This window comes from Lethenteron reissneri, chromosome 17 (genome assembly GCF_015708825.2).
Source record: "Lethenteron reissneri isolate LAM-NWPU_2019-01 chromosome 17, ASM1570882v1, whole genome shotgun sequence".
In the NCBI taxonomy this organism is placed as follows: domain Eukaryota; kingdom Metazoa; phylum Chordata; class Hyperoartia; order Petromyzontiformes; family Petromyzontidae; genus Lethenteron; species Lethenteron reissneri.
In genome coordinates this window covers 9242391-9264893 of record NC_083795.1, presented here as the reverse complement: position 1 = coordinate 9264893, position 22503 = coordinate 9242391, and the positions used below count along the sequence as shown (strand labels likewise).

At 41.8% G+C, this 22503-nt stretch overlaps 1 protein-coding gene across 1 annotated transcript in view; it reads left to right on the top strand.

The window, feature by feature from the left end:
* LOC133343450 (solute carrier family 2, facilitated glucose transporter member 9-like) overlaps positions 1-22503 on the top strand; it is a 50388-nt gene that overhangs the window by 15649 nt on the left and 12236 nt on the right. Inside the window, 10 exon segments of the mRNA XM_061553074.1 lie at positions 7939-8099; positions 10480-10604; positions 13449-13594; positions 14051-14183; positions 15780-15967; positions 16345-16386; positions 16388-16456; positions 16683-16784; positions 16937-17012; positions 19567-19694. Coding sequence (XP_061409058.1) covers positions 7939-8099; positions 10480-10604; positions 13449-13594; positions 14051-14183; positions 15780-15967; positions 16345-16386; positions 16388-16456; positions 16683-16784; positions 16937-17012; positions 19567-19694 — 1170 coding nt within the window.

Below are 22503 nucleotides of genomic sequence, written 5' to 3'. Positions count from 1 at the left end.
GGAATGCTGTCACGCCCTCAATGTTTGCCCACTGCAGTTCAGATAAAGCACTGACACTGATCACATCCTGGAAGCGCGCCATGATAATGTCCAATGGGACACGCTTCTTGATGGCGTCGTCGCCCATGTCAAACGTCGAATGCCACCTGGCCGGCGAGTCCTGGTGCGTCGGCTCCTTGCTGGCGAGCTTGGCGATCTCAGCCTCGCGGCGGTACGACTGCCGGACGACCTTGCTGCACCTGATATTGACGAGCGCCTTGCGCAGTTCGGCATTTGTTGACTTGATCAGTTTTAGAACTTGGACGACACCGATCTGGATGGAATGATCCGCACATCGAATATGGTGGCAAGCCCGCAACTGCTCATATCCGGCGTCCACGTTGACCAGGGCGAACAACGTCTTGACAGCACTGTTCGCATCGGAGCCATTGTCGCTGGTGACAACGAGCAGCTTGGTCGAGATATTGTGCCCGAGGCTTTGGAGGTGCTCAAACAGAGCGACCCCAATGCGCTTGCCGACACCCCTTCCGGACTGCACATCGAGGATTGTCAGCAGCATGGATATTGACGCACCAAATTTGCTGTCGATCCAGTGCACTGTGACCATCCAAAATCCCTTCAGGTTGCGGTTCGACCACCCGTCGATGGTGAGCGAGATGGCGACGTCCAGGTTGGAGAAGAACGCCCCGACGATGGGCAGCATGATGGCGTGATGCTCGATAATCCTGCGAATGATGGTGCGGGTCGATGGGCCCTCGTATCCCTGCGTCAATGTGTTGACCAAGGTCTTGAACTTGTCGCTGCCGGCGGCTCGCAAAGAGATTGCACCTTGGATAAGAAAATCCACCACCGCGTTCTCAAACTCTACCAGGAGGCGATCCGGGATTGCTGGCCGGCTCAACGTTTGCTGTATTAGGCGGCTCGCCGACGCCGACGTCCCGACCTCGCTGCCTGGGGCGAGCACGTTGTGTTTCTTGAGGTGGGCTTTCCACCCCGACGCGTTCGTGTGGGTGGAAAACCACTTGCGGCAGTGCACGCACTGCTGTTCGCAGCAACCCCAAAAAAGCCGTTGCTGGCATCCTCGTCCTCTAGTACCTCGACCTCAAGAACGTGGATCGTCTCCATGTGCTCCGCCATCACTTTAAAATGGAGGCCACGGACTGCGTCACTGCGCCACGGAACTTTTAGCGGTAAACAAGGTACTGTATTTACCGGGTAATTATTCGCCCTACCCTTACCCTACTGGGTAATTCTTCTGAGCTACCTTTACCCTACTCTTTACCTTACCCCTTGGCATGTCGAAACCTTTACCCTTTACCTTTATCCTTTTACCCGGTAATAAAGGTAATTTACCTTACCTTGCCGAGGCCTAGACTGAGCCTTTGTTATGTAGACTGGTTAAGCGTAGAGGAGCCAGGGTGGGCCGCGGGAGAGGAGTTGTTATATGGTTGGTGCGGCTACGGTTGCTGCTGCTGGGACTGAGCATTTGTTAAGTAGATGCCAGAAGCAGAAAAGCAAGTCAGGACAAAGCAGCCCCTTGTTATGTAGCTGGGTGGGTAAAACTCAAAGCAGGTAACCAGCATGTGAAAAAAGAAGCTAAACATGATAAAACAAAACTAGCTGTCTATCAGTAAACTAAAGAATAGTGCCTGTCAAATAAGATGGTCCAAATGTGTGTAGTTAAATCTTTTTTGCATGGTTAATAACATCTTTCCAATGATTACTCAGTTTGTACCCATCATCACAGTTGAAATTATGTCTGTGTTTGTATATCTGAATGGCTTCGTGTACAAACCTTTGATGGTAGCCAGGGGGTTTGCAGAGCACCTTGGTCTCGGAAAAGACAATCTCATGGGAGCCCATAGCCGCATCAGCCTTATAACAACTCATCTCCCGCGGCCCACCCTGGCTCCTCTATGCTTAACCAGTCTACATATCAAAGGCTCAGTCTCAGCAGTAGCCACAGCCGTACCAACCTTAACATAAAAACTCCTCTCCAGGGGCCTACCCTGGCTCCTCACCCCCCTCAATCTATATATATATAAAATCGTGCATGTCTGTCTGTCCGTCTGTGTGTGTGTGTGTGGATTTCGGACCATACGCACTTTAATTGGACGGCGGTTGCCCCTGGCAACGGATAGCGACGCCTTCGCCGCTTTCATTGGACCTGGCAACGGCTAGCCACGCCTTCGCCAAGGGCTGCAGTTTCATTGGACGGCGGTTGCCCCTGCCAACGGCTAGCCACGCCTTCGCCACTTTCATAGGCTCCGTAAATAATTAAATAATAGCCATTACACAGTATTGTTGGAGCGCTGAGGGGGGGGGAAGGCACGCCACCCGTACCCTGCCTCTGCCGGGTGGGCAATTTAGGCGAGGCCGCAGGCTCTGCATGCTACTAGGCCTCGACACCCACCACGCCACTCTGAGGTAAATTCATCAAAGTTTTTCCTACTCTTCACTCCACCCCCACCACAATGTGTGCAATTAATATTACTTTTAAACCCAACGCGCCAACAATCGATTACTTTAATGTTCACTGTACAAATAGTCATTAAGCTGGGTCAGCGTACTGCCAGTCTATCATGTAGACTGTAGCCTGCTTATTAAGCTCGGTGAGCGTACTGCCACTCTATCATGTACACTCTAGCCTGCTTATGAAGCTGACTGCGTGTACTGGCAGTCTATAATGTGGACTGTAGCCTGGTTATTATAATCGATTCTTTATATGTTCTTTGTACAAATAGTCATTAAGCTGGTTGAGCGACCCCAGTTCCATTCCAACTCACGCCCACCACCGCTGACGATTATTTGAAACGGACCTGGCCCTCCCCTAGGTCCACTCAGCCTCAAACGCGTAACTGCTGTCGTGTGTGAACATCGTCACTGGGGAGACAAAGGCGGCCGGGCATCGTGGATCCAAGTCCCGGGCGAAGCCGGGTCATACATATGTGTGTATGTGTTTATGTGTATGTCTGTGTGTCTGTATGTATGTGTGTATGTATGTGTGTGTATGTGTTTGTGTGTGTGTGCATGTATGTGGGTTTTTTTCTATGTCTTTATGTGTATGTCTGCGTGTTTGTATGTATGTACGTGTGTGCATGTGTTTGTGTGTATGTATGTGTGTGTCTATGTATGTGTGTGTATGTGTTTCTGTGTATGTATGTGTGTGTATGTATGTGTGTTATGTGTCTGTCTGTGTTTCTGCATGTATGTGTGTGTGTATTGTGTATGTGTTTGTATGTGTTTGTGTGTTTACGCTCGCATTACACAAATGTGTTGCAGGTCTAAGGAGTTCCTTGCGCAGCATTGCCGCTTTATTATTTCAGTCGTTTACTGCCGTACGCACCCTGAAAGTCGTGTGTGTCTGCAGCAAGCGCGTGTATGTGTACCTATGGACGCGCGCGCGTGTGTTGTGTAGGGGGAACGGTAGTGTAGTGCTTAGCGTGCTGCCTGTGTCTGTGTGTGTGTGTCTGTGTGTGTGTCTGTGTGTGTGCGTGTGTGGTGTGTGGGGAGCGGTAGTGTAGTGGTTAGCGTGCTGTCTGTGTGTGTGTGTGTCTCTGTCTGTGTGTGTCTGTGTGTGTCTGCGTGTGTCTGCGTGTGTGTCTGTGTGTGTGTCTGTGCGTGTGTGGTGTGTGAGGAGCGGTGGGTGTAGTGCTTAACGCTACGCTGCGCTACCAACCCGGCGAACCCAGTTCCATTCACGCTCACGACCACCACCGGTGACGATTATTTGAACCTCCCCTAGGTCGACTCTGCCTCAAACGAGTAACTGCTGTAGCGTATTAACATCGCCACTGGGGAGACAAAGGCGGCCGGCCGTGGTGGATACAAGTCCCGGGCGAAGCCGGGTAGTACAGCTAGTCAGTATATATACAAGGTCGGGTCTCTTGGGATTTCTCTTTACTTGATACAGCAATCGTGCTGTGACTGTTCCACCTGAAGACGGAAGCTTGTGTTGCCTCCAAAACGTCGTGATTTATTATTTTATTTTATTTATATTATTACTTTTATTAATTTTAATTTTATTTTTTATCTACGTGACTTTACCGAAAAAACCTAGTATGAATCATTGCAGTCACGAAAGCTTCAAATCTAAAACCTGAAATGGATTGATGGAACTTTTCAAAATGACATTCAATTGCTTTTGGCTGGGCTCTCTCTTTCTAATTGATTTAAAATTTGATAACTTGTTTAATTTAATTTAATGACCCCGAGAAATGTCAATGGACAAAATAAACCTTATGTTGTGCACTCTTTGGATTGAAGAACATGACTACTTTGATTTGGTCTATGTGGCAGTCTAAACCCAATATTATTTCTGTCCCGAATGTTGTCGTGTATGGAGCGTACAACATCAATTTTGAACATGACATTAAACAAATTCAGGTGAATCGTGAGAACATTCAGTATATTCTCTAAATGCCAAAGTTATCTTTTCCTATCAAGTCGTATAATGTCATGCCAGATGGCTTTGACTGTTCAATGATGAATGGTCATATAGTTTGGACACAAGTCCTGCCAATGAGGGAACAATTTACCCCAACCATAATTGTAGCTGAAGGTTCATTGAAAGTGTTTTGGCAATGACATTCATCATTATTGCCTCCACCATTCTTACAGCGGAAAAAGAGCAGTCATCTGCTATAGCCTCTATTTGATGTTATTTACATATAAATTGGAGAATTATAGTGGTAAACTCTGGTATTAATAAGCTTTCTTCTGCAATAAGAGTCATCACGCATTGTGTGTGTTGCTCAAAATAAGCGGTTTACACAAGTTAATGCAGTATTTTTTAAAGGTGTGCTCACTTGAATAGGAGTAGATTTATCAGGTTGTTCCATGGGAAATGTTAGGTAATGTCTTCAATTGCATCTTGCGTAGCAATGTTTGCAAAAATGCATCAATATTAACGGAGCATTTTTGGCATATTTAATGGAGAGATTGGAAATGTAATTGTTATTTGCTTTTGAATGAGATTAAGGAAGTTCAAATTGTAATGACCTCATTCTAAATGGGTTTGCTGCACTAAATGTCTGCGAGGTAAAAACTCTGAAGGTGTGGCCCGGCAATTGCTTTCTGAAATCACTGCTGGTGGATATACCTCGACTAAATGGAGGTCTAGAGAGTATTTGGCCTACTCTTCTATGCTGACCGAGATGCCTTAGAACAGGTGGGAGTTCCCACATTTTACCCTGCCACACACGACCTGCATATTGACTAACTGTGCTAACGCCAGAAGACGTCTCCCACTTTCTCAGTTGCCCAAAACGCGGACCAAAAATTAAATCGATTGATCTCTGGCTCAACCCTTGCAAAGTGGCGACACAACGCCACCTATAAACAGAAAGTGCGAGGAAAACAACAACAACAACTAACTGTGCTAACTGTCCTATGCATATTCTTGGGTCTTTCGGTAAAGTCACGTAGATAGCTTCAAAGAAAATAACAAAAAGCTACAACGTTTCGATCGCAACACAAGCAATCGTCATCAGGAGAGAAAAAATAGCGGGAAAGCTGCTGAGGCAGGATGTTTTAAAGGTTTGAAATAGGTGTAGCCCAAGCGTCATAAGCGAAGTGGGCGGGGCTAGTAATGTTAAAGTGAGAAATTTGCATGTCAATGTAAGATCGCAGAGCCGCCGCCACATCGAAGAAAACGAGCAACGGTGGCTGTGTTAGTGAGACATTTAACCTGTTAATGTAAAGACATTTAACCTGTTAATGTAAAACCAGAGAGTCGAAAATAACTACTAACATCGGAAGGTAGGATGGAAACATCGCAGCCAGTTATGACTTAAAGCTGGTTAATAACGTCCTTCCAATTATTTCTCAGTTCGTACCCATCTTCTCGGTTGAAATTGTGTCCGTGTCTATATATATGGATGGCTTCATGAACGAATCTTTGTTGATAGTCAGTGGGCTTGCAAAGTACCTTCGTCTTAGAGAAATCAATTTCGTGTGAGCCCACCGCATTTAAAACAATGATCAGCCACGGCAGAGGTGTTGGTCCTACCGTGTTTCAGATTTGCCTTATGTTCACGAACAGGTTCCGAGACATGTTGCTTAGTTTCCCCAATGTAACTAACTACTGCCGCAGACACAGCTTAGTTTGTAGACACCGGGGTATTGCATGTCAGGGATTCACATCCTTCACAGATGGGATCAATCACGAATTATTTTATGTACTGTGTTAAATCGAACCTGGATTTTGTGTTTGCTCATGATTTTGGAAATATTTTTAGTGACCCCTGCTATGTATGGCAAGGAGATGGTTTTGATTGAGTCCTCAGATGGTTCTTTCCCAATGGTTGGGGTGATAGCTTTACGGATTGTGTGTTCTGAATATCCATTCATCTTAAGAGCTTGGTGTACGTGTTCCAGTTTACTGGCTAGGTGATGACGGTCAGAAATACATCGAGCTCTATGGTGTATAGTTTTGATGAGGGGATTCATCAGGGATGGATGGTGGTGGGAGTCAGGTTTTAGGTAGGCATCCGTATGGGTGGCTTTCCTGTAGACAGTGTCCCATTGTCCTATTCAGTAAGTATACTGTACTGATAGTTTATTATCATCTGATAAATTCAGAGAAAAAAAACCCCCACCTCTGTAATATTAGTGTAAGGTTAGTGCTCTGCATGATGAAACCAGTGACTTGAGTTCGATTTACAGATACGGTTAACAACAGTAGTGAGTGATATCTGAACCAGTCCTGTCACCAACACTCACCAGCTTGGTGCTGTATGGTAAAAACATCATATAACTAACACGCCATGGGCAGGCTTTCATCCAATTGACAAATGGCTGAAAGTTATTATTTAAAATATATAATATTAGTCACATGGGATATGTCGTTCATAATAACTGTATGTCATATTGAAACATTAAAAAGTCATACCTGACATAATGTACTTTAGATATGCTTCAATTTACCATTCAAATTCGATTTGACAGATGACGATGATGATGTATATGTTCACGACATTTTGTTGACGTCTAAGTGTGTTTTCTTTTTACAACATTTTGTCGATCCATTTTGGCCATGTTTGTTTGTTGTAGTACAGAGTTAGACTGATGGCCTTAATCTAAGTTGTCTTGTGGTTGTTGTTATTTGACTTGCATCCCACTGGGATTTTTGCACACAGTGTTGGTGTACGGTGCTTTTTCTGCAATATTTTGCTGTCTTTTCTTGGATTTTCTGTTTGCACATAGTCACTTTAAGATGTTTTCATTGTTCATGTTTTTGTTTTTTTGTTTTTTGCGGTTGCACCCGATTCTATACCTAATAAATGAAACTTGAAAAACTTGAAACTTGAATGAGGCCTCTCTCCACTGCTGTGTTGGTCGTTGAGCTTGTTTGACCATACTTCAAGCTGGTCAGTGTGGGTTGGCAAGGGGATGCCAGCACCCGTGCTTGATTAATCTCTCGCCACTGACGTTAGCCATAGCCGGGCGTCGAACTCACGATCTCCAGGCACTTGGCAGAGTACGGCCAAGTGGCGGCAATTGCTGCTCTGCAGCTGTGTTTATACCGCCCTTATAACAAATATATCACATAATCCTCAGTATTATTTCAGAGAATATAGGAAACAAAATAAAGTAACAAAAATTATTTGGCAGTACCCTTATAAACGTATTAAGATACACAATCTATTATTATACATGAGAATATTGGCTGCGAAAAACCGACGTTAGGTTATACATTTAGAAGTTCACCAGCACTTGTTAAAGCAGCCTAATTCTGCTGACGAGATAGTGAATGTACCGGTCCAGAGGTTGCTTGTGTTGTACCAATGCTGCTGAAAATGATACACTCCCAGAAAATCGTATGGCTATGTACAAAATGCTGTTATTTATGTGGAGGGACAGATATGAGGAGGCATTATCGTCTGCTTGTTTATTTGATTACTTAACACATTAAACTCTTATTTTCTCGCTGACCAGTACATCAAGGATTTCTTCAACACAACATGGCTGGATCGGTGGAGCACATCACTGACAGACAACTCGGTAACGCTGCTGTGGTCTTTCACCATCGCCATCATGTCTATTGGGGGCCTTGTAGGAGCCCTGATCATGAGGTTCATGGTCCAGCGCTTTGGCAGGTACATTTAGACCCTCCGGTGTAAGGTATTCCACTTAAATATTCATCTGTACAATAAAAAAAAGTTTTATGGTGAAATAAAAAAGGCGATGCAGTTAGTCCATGTAGTGTTTTTAATATTACACATTAGATATGCAAAACCACACTTAGGTTTGAATAGGCTTTTGCTTAAGCATTGTCAAAATTAAGACAATATAAACAATTGTTAATTACATACTAATAGTATGCTTGCTTTGAAGCCTAATCTTTATATGGTTTTATGATAAAAGTGTTTCTATTTTTCTGTTGGTTATGGAGAGGCCACCATCCAACAGTGAATTGACAGAGGCTGTGAGTTGTTTGGTTGATATTGTTGTAAAAAGTGAAATGTTAATCTGTATTTTTAACAATACATTTTCCAAAAACGGTTTCCACTAACATGTAAATACTAAATTGTACACATTTGTATCTGTTGCTGTTTCAGCTACTATAAATTAAATTTGAAGGTGAGTATTTAGCTTTGAAAACATTAAAAAATTTCAACCGCTGTATTTGGGTTTCTTGCACATGGTAATAGGTTTTTACCCTTTCAACTGGTACAAAAACTGACACCTTTATACAAGGCATCATGTTTGCAATAACCACAACACAAGCAGTCAAAATGCAAACAAAAATAAAAAAAACTCTGATGATGATAATGATATGCACTGTCCTTGAAGTTGATTGGTCCACACCCGAGACAGCTTTTCTTAGAGCCTAGTCTCCATTGGTGTTGGACCAGATGACTGCCAAAAGGCGTACAACTCAAAAAACAGTGTACTATCAGAGTATTGTCTCGGGTGTGGACCAATCAACTTCAAGGACAGTGCATATCATTATCATCAAAGTTGTTTCTTATTGTTTGCATTTTGACTGCTTGTGTTGTGGTTATTGCAAACATGATGCCTTGTATAAAGGTGTCAGTTTTTGTACCAGTTGAAAGGGTTAAAGCCTATTACTATATTTTTCCACTGGTAAAGGAGGTCTCATAGTGTAAATTCTTGCACATGGTTACTGTGGCTGTTTTTTCCATTTATACTCAATCATTATGGTCTTAATGCCACCTCCCATGATCCTGAGATATAACAATGCACCTCGCACTCACACATGAACTGATTTAATCGTTTCATCTATTTGGTGGACATCCTCTTGGATGCATTCTGTTCCTTGGCCGCAACTCGCTCATTATTCTTGACCATCTGCCGTCATCTCCTCTCGCGTAATGACCTTCTGAAGCCCACTTACTTTTCTTAAGCGGTTTCAATTATGTAATTAACCCATCTATGTTTGTCAATCCATGACTCCCTCTTTTAGTCAATGTAATTCCAAGCATGGAGAAATGTGTACTTGGTTTTAATATTATCATGCAGTAAACAAGTTGAAGATGTTAATGGTGCCAAGCCTAATTAAATCAGACTGCAATATCTGCTTGTAATTATTTGTGGCATATAATCTCAGAGGTCATACATTTTCCACGTGAAAAAAAATTCCTTGGGAAACGGATTTTTGTGGAAAAAAATGTAGTCTTGTATGAATTTCTGAAACGCATAAACCCCAACAAACATCGCACCCATGTATATATATGTTTTACACTCATATTGGATGTAATTATTTTGTGTATGATCTGCGTGGGGGCTGTAGTGAGGTAGAGGGGGGGTGGGTTTTACCAAAAAAGAGTGAAGATCACAGATGTAGGAATGGGCGCCGCGGTTGCGACATGTTAACTCCCTCCCCTGGTATGGAGGAGGTCGTGGGCTTCATTCAAACCCTGATGCCTGTATATTTGGAGTTTGCACGTTTTCCCCTTAGTCACGTAGAGTTTTTTCCAGGTATTCTGGATTTTCCCTCCACATTTAAAAACGTGGGTTTATGAGTATGTCTGCTATAAATTTCCACATGACGATAAGCCACTTCGTTGAGCTATCATTTGTGGCCAGGTCACTTCTGAAAAAGAGCTATATAGCTCAGTGGGCCTTACCTGGTAAAACAAATAGTTTAGTTTAAGACGACAATAATTACTCTTTGGTTCTTTTGGTAAAATTCACGTAGGTAGAATTTAAATAAAAAATCACGACGTTTCGAATGCAACACAAGCGCTCGTCCTCAAGTGAAAATCGCGATTGTGAAGTCAGCAGACATCGTGCTGCTCGCAGCAGACATCGCAGCTATCGCGATTTTCACCTGAGGACGAGCGCTTGTGTTGCGTTCAAAACGTCGTGATTTATTTTATTTCTACCTACGTGACTTTACCAAAAGAACCAAAGAGTATGGATTCCTGCAGTCACGAAAGCTTCAAATCAAGAATGACAATAATTAACAGATGACCTTTTAGCGTTAGCCCCATCTGCTTCTGTCATCTCCAGGAAAGGCACGCTACTCCTCAACAATGCCCTGGCCATCCTGGCAGCCTTGCTGATGTCGCTGTGTTTGCTCGCGGGCTCCTGGGAGATGTTCTTTCTGGGCCGCTTCGTGGTGGGCATTGATGCAGGTGTGATTCCCTCCTCATACGAATGTTACCATCCTTGTGACCCTTTATTTGTTTTTTAATTACAGCAATGATTGACGACAAAGCCTGACACAAGCGTATGGGATAAGGATTGAACCTCCAATTCGATAATAGTGTCTTTTTGAAGGGAGAAAGATAATTTATAATTATACTGCAGTGTTTCCATTGGCTTGAATTATGTTTGCACTGTGGTCGGGTATTGCTCAATGAGAGGCTGTACCCCCAACTTTATCTGGCAGCTTGTAATTGTAGTTGCATTCTTTCCTTGTTATCGATTGTAACAAATTATATTTTTATCAATTACCCGTTGACACTTTGCTCGACTTCCCACAAGTGAACCATGGTCATCAAAAAAGGTATTCACACATTCACTGTGTTTGAAACCACTATGTTATGCAGCATCCGCGCATGTTAGCTGTGGCTCACTTGACCTACAAAGCCAGATAGATATTTTTTTCTCCTGTGTGCATGTTAAAAATACCAATATTTAAAATGCTTCGTTTTTGTAGTCGTGTTTGCATTGTAGTGATTATAAAGCTGGAGCTATTTAAAAAATAAGCAATGAGGTTTGTTGCTCCCAATGATTATTTTTTTAGCCAATTTATGCAGTGCTTTTTCTTTCAATTTACTGGACTGTGAGACATTTTTTGAAGCAGAGCTGCACTGCTGTTTTGGGGGGATAATATTTTCTCTTGCTGCTGCAATTTATTAAACTGATAAATGGTTCTACAGTTATGTTGTATTGTGAATATGTAGCTTGTATTGGAGCCAAACATCCCAGTGCAAAAAAAAATAATCTGCAAATTTCTAAATTTGGATTACACATCGCAACTTCAGTGCGAAAACTTAGCAGGATCCTCCGGAGAACGTCTTGAGACTCATCACGGCGTTTCTGGGTAAACAAGCCTAATGAAATTTCGATTTAAAGCTTTCGTGACTGCAGGGATTCATCTTCTTGGTTCTTTCGGTAAAGTCACGTAGAAGGGAAGTAATAAAATAATAAAAATAAAACACACTACCAAACTAGGAGCTTATATAAGCTCCTAGTTTGGTAGTGTCTCATTCTTCACCTGAAGACGGCTGCTTGCGTTGTAGCCGAAACGTCGTGAGAATTTAATAGTAGGTTTTTACCCTTTTAACTGGTACAAAACTGTCAGTTTTGTACCAGTTAAAAGGGTAAAAACCTACTATTATATTTTGCCACTGGTAAAAGAGATCTCATAGTGTCGTGAGAATTATTTTATTTTATTATGTTTTATTTTTATTATTTTATTACTTCCCTTCTACGTGACTTTACCGAAAGAACCAAGAAGCCTAATTAAATTATACATTTCTTAAGTTCTGTAATATTACAGTTCACCTGCACTTAATGCTGTTTGAGTATATGACAGTCTAATAAAGTGCAGTACTGAAGAGGTTTTTTTTTTAAAGACTAAAGACGTTTACTGCCCTATAGTTGTACAAAAGGTTGAAAGATAGGAGATGAACCTCAAACTTAAGTCCTGAGATGAACCTCAGAACCTCAAAAAACCGCTGCCTTTGCCTATTGTTAGATGAGAGGTTATATTTCCATTGCTCAAGCTTTTTAGTGTGCTGTTTGTGTGCTTCAGTTTTGGCTTACAAAGTAACTTTGACTTTCTAAAATAACTTATTTTTACTTTTCGAAACTGCTAATTTGACCGCGTTTGACAAGTCTTGTAACGACTGACTTGAAAGCTGGATGTGCCGTACTATTTTAAGTGACAATACATTTAATTCCATACTATTATCAAGAATTGAGCCATGGTGAATGTTGATTTTAGCTTTTTACTCTACTTTGAAGTTTGAATACCTATGTTTATTAAATACTAGCAGTCGCATAACAATTGCATTTAAATTCCCATTACTCCTGTACAGCTTCCACAAAATCGTAGCTCATGTTAGGATAGACTTTAACTGTTGTATTTGTATATATTCGATATTGCATAATAGAGATATGAACCTTATGGTGGGACCCCGGGCTCCTGAATAAACAGAAGTCAAAATCGTAATAAAATTATTTTTGGTGACTCCATCCCACCGCGCACATAAACGCCGCAACCCACCTGGCACGGATCATTCTGTTCTTCACCAAGCACCTGTCGTTGCCAAAATTGCCGTAGTCATAAACACAACTTTTGAACTTCGATTATCACATCGTGTAGAGCTCGTCGAGAAGAATAGATTGCCGTATCATTCACCTTCAACAGACATAAAATGACGTCGCAATGCAGTTTATGTGAGAGCTGGGGGCTTATGGGACCCCGGGGTCCCGCCATAAGGTTCATATGACAATTCACCACGTCAGCAGTTAGATGGATTGTCTCCATTCAGGATCGTAATTCAATTTACGAATTTATTTTGTTTTGGCTCGTTTCCATCTCGTTTGTATTGTTTCGAGTATTTTCCATCTTAGTGCAGTTTTGTTCATACATTAGCATGACTGTAACTTTTAAAATATAATTTGCAAACTCTTTTGAAGAATACTAAACATTATATTTCCATAGTATTTATTTGTGAGCATAAATATACATTTTAAGGAATTGATGCATCATGGCATGCCTACTCATTAAACAGTCCTACTGTGTTGTGTTGTCAGGGCTTATGTTCTCATTAAATATTTTCTCGGGGCCCCAACCCTCACCTGCCCCTGCCACCCCACCCTTCATCAGGGAAATATTTTCTGGAACTCAGCCCTGGACAGCTTTTGTTGAAATTATGCCTTGGTTTTAACAAAATGTAATACAGAAAAATGTCATCCTCAGAAGAATGATGGACATTCAATATCGGATTTCCCTTTCCACGCAGGCATCTCCCTGAGCGTCTTGCCCATGTATCTTGCGGAGATCTCCCCAAAGAATCTACGCGGATCCATGGGCCAGGTTTCTGCCATCTTCATCTGTCTAGGAGTCTTCACCGGGCAGGTGTTCAATTTGAAAGAGGTGCTGGGCAAGGTGCGTTTAAATCACAATCATACACGTGTAGTTTGTATTCCTCCGTGACGTTTTGTGTTTGGCAATAATAGACGACTAAGAGCAGGATAACTTTCTCTTGATTTAATTTTAAAATGTCAGCTTTTGTGGTATTCAACAATGTGCTCTAACATGTGCTTCTTATGTGTTTTAATATTTCTGTTCAGTTTTAGTTCTGTTATGTACAATTCACACAATTAAATTTTATTCATATGATCCTGTTCATATATGGCAGTTCTTACAAAAGAAAAAAAATATGAAATTAACGTGGCTTTTCATAATTGAAGATATGAAGTGTAGAATGCTTAGCAATAAATAAGGTTATTTTACTGTTCCTGTGAGTGACAGTTAAGCTGTGTGACCTTGGGCTTGGAATGTGCTTGTTAACCATTGCGCTTTCTTTCCCTGGCACCTTCTGCCTCTTCATCATGGTGGCAGGAATCACATTGGAGCATCTTGTTTGCCATCTTGGTAGTGCCACCCCTCGTGCAGCTTGCCACCTTGCCCTTCATGCCAGAGAGTCCACGCTACCTTCTTCTCGAAAGGCAAGATGTCAAAGCAGCAGAGAAAGGTGCCATTCGTTCAAATACATTTCAGGGTATCTCTAAAGGTATCAAATAAAGGTACACCCCTGAAATGTCTTGCTCAAACTGCTGCTGGTGGAAGGGCCTCCACTAGAGGGAGATCTGGAGAGTTCCACTAAAGGGTTTTTGGCCTACTCTTTCACACTGGCCACTTGTCTTGGTAGAGGTGGAAGTACCCAAACGTTATCCCACCACACGCAACCGACAAATCGACCAATTGTATTACTGCTGAGTGAACTGAGGTGTGGGGGTAGTTAAATAAACTTTCCAATTGATTCAACTGTCATGCCGCGAGTTTGAACCAACGACCTCTGGATTGCAAGCCCAGTGTGCGAACCATTACACAATGGCAGTATCTTATCTATAAACGTCCATCTGTTATCAAACAATTATAATCAGAAAGACATTTTAAATACATAGTTGAATGTTTGGGCTGTAGTAAATAGTGTTTGCAATTTTTTTTTTAATCTTGAGTGATCTTCACTCAGAACAGAAGCATTCAAAACAATTGCACTCGAGATATTCGCAAACAGTATATTGTTAGCAATGGCATGGCACCACGTTTAGAGGAATGAGACTCATGTTTGATCAAATCTTCACACTGCCAAGTGTGAGTGTCCTTGTACAGTTGTATTGACCTAGCTCAAATAGATGTTGAATTACCATTCTTTAAGAATGTATGAATCTTTCGTGGACACCTTGTATGTCTTTGTTGAATTGTCCTACATAACCGTGTTTATGTTCCACAAGACCAATGAAACAAGATTAAATGACATTGTAGCTTTTTCTTTTCCCGCACCTTCTTGGAACCCATTGAACGGCACAGAAAATTCCTTGGTATAGAGAGTAATGTAATATATCCTGAAGCAAGTAATTTGTCCTGTGAAAACGACTTAATGTCGTGGGATCTCAAAATTGAATGGCGAAAACGTATCGGACATTAAACAGTTAACATAACACGGTTACATCGCAAAACATCAGGTTCTTTCTGTGACAGCAAATCAGACGCATGGCGATGTAGAAGTAGGGCTTAATATCAGCTGAATTTTTTGGTAACCTGGAAATTACTTTTACGATGAAGCAATTTTTTTTTTTTTACCGGGTAAGGCCAACTGAGCTATATAGCTCTTTTTGAAAAGCGACCCGGCCACAAATGATAGCTCAACCAAGTAGCTTATCATGTGGACATTTATAGCAGGGAAAAACCAGAGGACCGGGAGAAAAATCCACGTGACCATGGGAAGAACATGCAAACTCGAAATATACAGGCATCAGGGTCTGGATCAAACCCACGACCACCTGCATACCAGGCGAGGGAGTTGCCATCTCACCACCGCGGCGAAGTATTCCCGCATCCAACGCACCACATCCAGTTTACTTGCAGCTTTGGCTGTGACTAGTAATCACATGTCTCCTGCAGTCTACCAGTGACGCAGAAAATATTCAGCAAGAAATGAATGTGTGTGTAGTACAACAAGGTGTAGGCCATCATGTTATTTCTGTGATGGCAGCAGAGGCGAGAGAGGATGTCGAACCCTGATATGTTGAGTGGTTACATTGGCTCGGTGTGCACTTTCCCCTAGCCCTGCAGAGGCTGCTCGGGCGACAGGACGTGCAGCGTGAGATGGTGGAAATACAGGCAGAGGGCATTGCACAGGCACACGTCAGCGTGGTGTCGCTGTGGGGCCTCCTCCGTGAGCGTGCCGTGCGCTGGCAGGTCATCACGGTCGCCGTCACCATGGCCTGCTATCAGCTGTGTGGTGTGAACGCTGTGAGTTTGGCATCCGCCTCTTAACAGCTTCGGGCATGAGGGTGCATGGTCAGGTTCCTGGGCCTTAACGCAGTTTTAGCACGGAAATGAGTAGAGGATTATTCGTGCTGCTTTATGGTGACTGTCCTTCAGTGAAAAAAAAGTTAAATGTGTTTCTACTGTGTGTATATAAATAATGCTTGAGTCTGTTCATATTTTAAGGTAAAGTTTCATTTTTCTCTGTCAAAAAAATGCAGAAATCGCATTTGGTTGCTTGCCAGTACACTGCTTAAAATGTGCAAATTCAGCCGAGATTCCACTGCATGGTCACGTAAATGATTGGTGCCACAGTGAATGTGCGAGTTTTGCCATATATCTCATTTTGTGTGTCTTTGCAGATCTGGTTTTATGCAAGCAGCATATTTAGACAAGCTGGCATTGACTGAAGCTATTACTCCTTATATAATCATATCCACTGGTGGAACAGAAGTCTTGGCTGCCCTTCTCTCTGTAAGCAGTGCATAGCAGTCACCACTGAACTCTACAGATTCAATATTTAAAACACAAAGCGTGGTCTTTAACGTGATCTAATATATTATCGTGCACTCTCATTCAGAATTTGCATTCCCTAATTGGTGGGCCGGTAGTCCATAAACCACAGCAGCTCCTCTGCATTACCAATGAGAGTAATTTTGCTTGTGTCGCGGTTTGTCAAGTTATTCTTTGTAATTTATAGGGTCTTGCGATTGAAAAGCTTGGAAGACGATCACTGTTGATTGTTGGATTTGGAGCGATGGCTGTGATATTTGGAGTCTTGACAGTGGCACTTAATCTTCAGGTACGCATACATAAATTATGTCTTTTAAATTAATCTTGCATGTATTTATTGGTTACAGCTTGTTTATAACTGCTTTTCTAATAAGCTGAATGCATTGCAATAATTAAATACGGTGAATTGTGACTCTTAAGAGATGTGTTATTCCTTGACAGGACACGTACCATTGGATGTCAAGCCTTAGCATTGCCTGTGTCTTGGCAGTCATCGCCAGCTTCTGTATTGGACCCGGTAAGGTTAGATTTAACTTTTGTGCAAAAAGTACATAATATTGTTTTGTTTTATTTTATTTTTATTAATTTTGATGTTTTACCTACGTGACTTTACCGAAAAAACCTAAGAATATGAATCCTTGCAGTCACGAAAGCTTCAAATCTAGAAGAACATAATAATATACAGACCCTAGTCAATTTACTGCTGGATAAAGGCCCCCTAACCAATTTTGTCGTGGGAAATGCGCTTCACCAGGGTGATCAGTGCGGGTTGGTGAAGGGAGGCCCAGGACCTGTTTATGTTTTCACTCGCCGGCCATGTCAGCCATGGCCTGGAATAAAATCAGGTCACAGAGTTCATAGCTCCGCTTGCAAACTCCATCTGACACAAAAATACTTGACGCTTAATTTTTACACGATTCTGATAAAATCGCCCTATTTGGCTATGATGCATGAGTGCAAACTTGTTCCCGTATTTGGTGATTCAGGTTCTCCCAATCATTGCTCGGAATGCTATTTGCAAGGAAAACCATATTTTCTTACTCGAGGCCTGAGTTAAAACTGAGCGCTGCTTTTTGGAACCCTCCCCCCCTGGATTGGGCTATCTCTGGCTCTCCTCAATATGTAGTCATTGTGCCCATTTACAAGATTTTTGCAGCATTATCCAGAGGACAAAATACAGCTATATGGCAGTATCCTATCTTCTCAATGCACTTTCACAATATGCAATTATTAGAGCCTAAATTAGAAAATTATTTATATGTCAGTGTATCTCATCATAATGCTGTATCCGTGTAATTGAACCCAGTTTCACGTACAAGGTTGTTTTGATTCATGTAATCATGAATAGCTGGATTGACTCTATCATCCTCATTGCACCCTGTCAAGTGAAATTAGATGTTAATGTTTCACTTGTTTAGACCACGTGCACTGGAGTGACCCTAACAAGCATCATTACATTTCTTATGCTCCCCCTTGATCTGATTTGGAATGGATGGTGCCATGGGTGGATCCTGTTATCCATGTTTATATATGCATTCCAATTTTTAGATCAAAGAAACAAGGTTGCAGACAATAGGATGAATTTGCTTCCACCTCTGGATCACTTCTCTTATCCACACAAATGATCTGATAATAATGAGACTAAAGCAGCACTTCTGGGAGATCACTTATGGGTACCTTCCTGTTATCCGTGCACAAGCTCCGAGAATAGGATGATGTTGAAATGACTTGCAGATCTCTTCCTCTTATCCATGCAAATGCATGGATAAATATAATAGGATTATTATATTGCACAGGTAATAACAATGTTCACAGATCACCGAGGGTGTGCTGGTCATATGAATGACAATCACAGATTAATTGAGACTCGGATAAGAATAGTTTTACTATCATATGAAATCTCTGAGTTCTCTGATGCAATAAAGTGAAGCCGTGAATGTAGCTGCATGCACATTTACAGGTCTGTAATATACTGCCAGGACGTTTATGTCATATGTGATACGTGATAGCAGTATGCCATACAATATTAGGAACAAAATATTTCAACGGATCAAAAAGGAAACTAAGGTGTAAATGCGAAGTTTCACTGAGAGACGGAAAGAGGAGAACATGCATCAGGGAACAATCACAAATCAGCGACATCACATTCACTGCAAAGGAACATAAATGGGCTTGGGCTGAACACATCACTGGAAGCAATGACACCCAATGGAGAATATTAGTGGCGTAATGGTAGCCAAGAGAAAGCGTGCATCTGAGAGGACAGCTGCCATGGAGATGCCGCGATGACACCAGTCCAGGTTGTGGCGTCGCATAAACTATGGAGGGAATGGAAATGGTGTGAGGAGGCCTTTATCCAGCAGTGGATATAAAATGGCTAATATTGAAGATGGTGGGGTGATGATTTTTGTAGGTTGCCAGAGAACTCGTGGTTTGAGTTGTGCCAGCTGATTACCCTGTCAAAGGCATTCATCCATTTGTTCTATCCAGAATTAGTTTTTATATTAAAGTGAAACTCCTCTTATCTGTGCGTGATGTGGGGGTGTTATTGGCAGATCCTGTTATCCATGCATGTTACACATATTACCCACGTGGCAATCTATGGAAATGTGTCGAAGAGGATGACTTTGGTGCTTTTTTAAACGATAACTCCCTTGATTTATCTCTGAATTAATGTGAATAAAAAAGTGATATAGTTTTACCCACTGTTGTGTCGTTTTAACGGTGTGTTGGTGAGGCATAGTGGGATGTAGTGTTTGTGTGACGTTAGATTAGGGTTAGTATTGGTTCGGGTGATTGTTGGTTAGGGTGATTCCTCTTATCCGTGGTTAAGCGCTGATAATAGGAAGAATTGATGTGCTCATATACAGGGGTTTCTGCAGATCGATCAGGGAAGGGGTGGATATAATATGAAGGGCATACAACAGGGGTGGCACATAAGAGGATTTTAGATGTCTGCCTTCCAGTTTGTGTCGTTTGCTGAATACACACTCACACGATTGAAATAGCCACAGTTTCATGTTGCACTATCTACTGCTGAATACACACTTGCACTGTGTTGTTTTGGGCAGGCGGAATTCCATTTGTTTTGACTGGGGAATTGTTTGAGCAGTCTTATCGTCCAGCTGCATTCACAGTCGCTGGAATTGTCAGTTGGCTGTCAAACTTCATTCTTAGCCTCGTCTTCCCATTTATCCAGGTAAGAAGCACGTCACTGAGATACCTGTTCACAATGTGTGCGTGCCAAATGTGTGTCTTCAGTTGAGCAGGCATTGACTGAAAGTGAATGTGTGTGTTTTTGTATGTATGTATGTTGAACTTCGTACGCACCGTGCAAAGCCAAACGTGCTAATTTATGGTTGTGGTTGGTCTCTATTTTTCCATAAAAAACAAATCACCCAAAACTAAATTAAAATTTTTCACCACCTATCATTGAGTCTATACTCAAATTTCCAATTGACTCAGATTAATGTATCATGGTGGAACAAAACGCCTAAAATAATCTTATGTTTATTTGAAATGAATGTGTTTCAGGCTGAGATAAGCTGATAATTATATAATGTTCCGTCATTTCACCGTTTCCTTGACGAACAACTGCCGTTACTCCCCGTTGGAATGCCTCACAATGTAATGAGATTACCGTGTGAGCAGTTATCTAAAGCTGAACATACATTACTGGTGCAGCCAAATGGCATTTAAAGTAATGAAGAAATTTAATCTCACATGGCAGTGTGATGAAGACGCTTTCATTGATGCATCGCTTCTCAAATCTTCCGGCTGCACACAGGTTGACTGAGCAGTCCATCAATTTTAAAACGCAGCGTGTCTCTGCTGCTCCAGAATGTCCTGAATGACAGGAGTGAATGCAATTGCGGGAAATGAGGGTGGAATGTTTGCCCAATAAGAGGTTAAGGCAGTGTTTTCTATTCCGTATCTCTCAGGCTGACTGGATTTCAATCCTCTCCGTGTCTGTGTCCTTCTTTTCTTCTTTGTGTGTCCCAGGATAACATTTTGGTTGTATGTATACATTAACACCTTTTAGTTTGACGCCCACGTGCATTCCTCACTCTTATAAAGTTTGGCTTTATGAATGCCTTCCAGTTACATTATTTTACTTACCTATCATCGATTTTGCATTCCTGCTTATCTGTTATATTCTCTTTGTAAAATGTTCTATTTAGGTCACCCGATTGGATTCATTGAGGAAGTTAATCTGTAAACATTTTAACGCTCTGTTGCATTTCAGGATGTGAACAGTTTTATTTTTCCAGTTGAATTTGCCTGTGAAACTGGCATCGCGTGTGGGCTTTTCGCCGTGAAAAAAACAAGGCTGTTCTTCAATTCCAATTCATATGATGGTTACGCTTGTTTACCCAAAAGGGCCTCACTGAGGCTCAACATTTTCAGGAGAATCCTGCCAAGTGTTTGCAGTTGGGGTCGATGTTGTTATGTTAAATCCCAATTCAGTAATTATCTGGTAATTTTTCAGCATTGAGATTTTTGGCCAATAGATTGTTTATTTAAGCTATGGGAGGAAACTGGAGAATCTGGAGGAAACATATGCAGAACAGGGGGAGAACATACAAACTCAACAACACAGGAAGGTGCCAAAGTCAGAAATCACGAGGCACAAGTGTTGTAGAATCTCCATCTTTTAAACAGATGGAAACCTAGGATTTCAGATTTATTTGCAAGATGAAGTAACTCACAGATGATGAATCTGGGATTTAAATCATCCCAATACTAAAGCTCTCAGGATGTCCCATACTTCACTACACATGCTGGGATTTTCTGAAGAAAGCTCCCAGCATGTGGAGCAAAATATCGGACATCATGTGAAAACAACACACGGTACATTCCAAAAGTACATGAGAGAGTTATACAGCGTAGCCTCTGTAGTAGTACCCTAAAATTGTTGTTGCGAAACGATTTGTCACAACATCATCATCATAAGCACTGGCAAAACAGTTCAGGGATGGCCATTTGGATACTTATCTTTGCTGTCGAATCAATAATTCATACATGGATGTACTAAATGATCCCCACCTGTCCCGGGCTTGGCAGTGTGTGGTTTGCTTTGACTAATGCGCGGAAGTCAGGCTTGCGATTGTGACATCGGCGGTTTTGAGATGTACACCAGGAACCAAGCGTGAGTGCCCCTACGCTTATTTTAATGCATCACCATTGCGCAGCGATGACTGCACTTTTACTGTCCAGCTGTCAGCCCGTAGTGGATGATTGGGAGCAAATTAAGATGCATTGCCAAGCATTGTAACCTTTACCTCGACTGACTATGGATGAAGGCACACTGCACGGTGGGGTGAGTCGCTGGGCAGAGGTGATTCACCAATTAAATCATGATGCATCAGGGCATTATGTTTCCATTTGCATTTAATTTAAATGGAATAGAAGTGCATAATAAAAAAAACTTTTTTTAATTGAAATAATCGCAGTTTCATGTTGCACTGTCTACTGCTAATAGGAATTGTATTGGCACAATAATGCAGCACGAATACCACCCCTCCTCTCCCCATCTCCTGTATTTTTAAATCACATGGTGAAAATGTAGCACTTATGGTTGATTTATTTTGAAGTTTATTGGGATGCAGTATCTTGTGTATACAGTGGTCCTGGTGAGCACCAAGGTCAAACTCCATTTCAGATAAAATTGAGCTTCACAAGTAGATTCTTTCGAGGCAGGCTGTACCGCATGTCAACAATGATCCTTTATGACTTTGTGACAACTGCTCTTCCATGGCCTCCATGGACCATTGAGCTAATTAGCTTAGCATTGAGTTAGCATTGGTCGATCACTTCTTGTTTCCTATATTGCGAGGGGAGAGTAGTGATTAAGATGTGTTGGTTTAACAAAGTACAAAGTGTGGCAACTGATCTGGATTGGAGATTTTTGTTTTCTATAGCAGAAATCTGTGTGGTGACATGTATGTATGTTGAACTTCTTTCAATAACATTTCATCATCAGACCCTGCTGATTTTTCCCCTTGCCC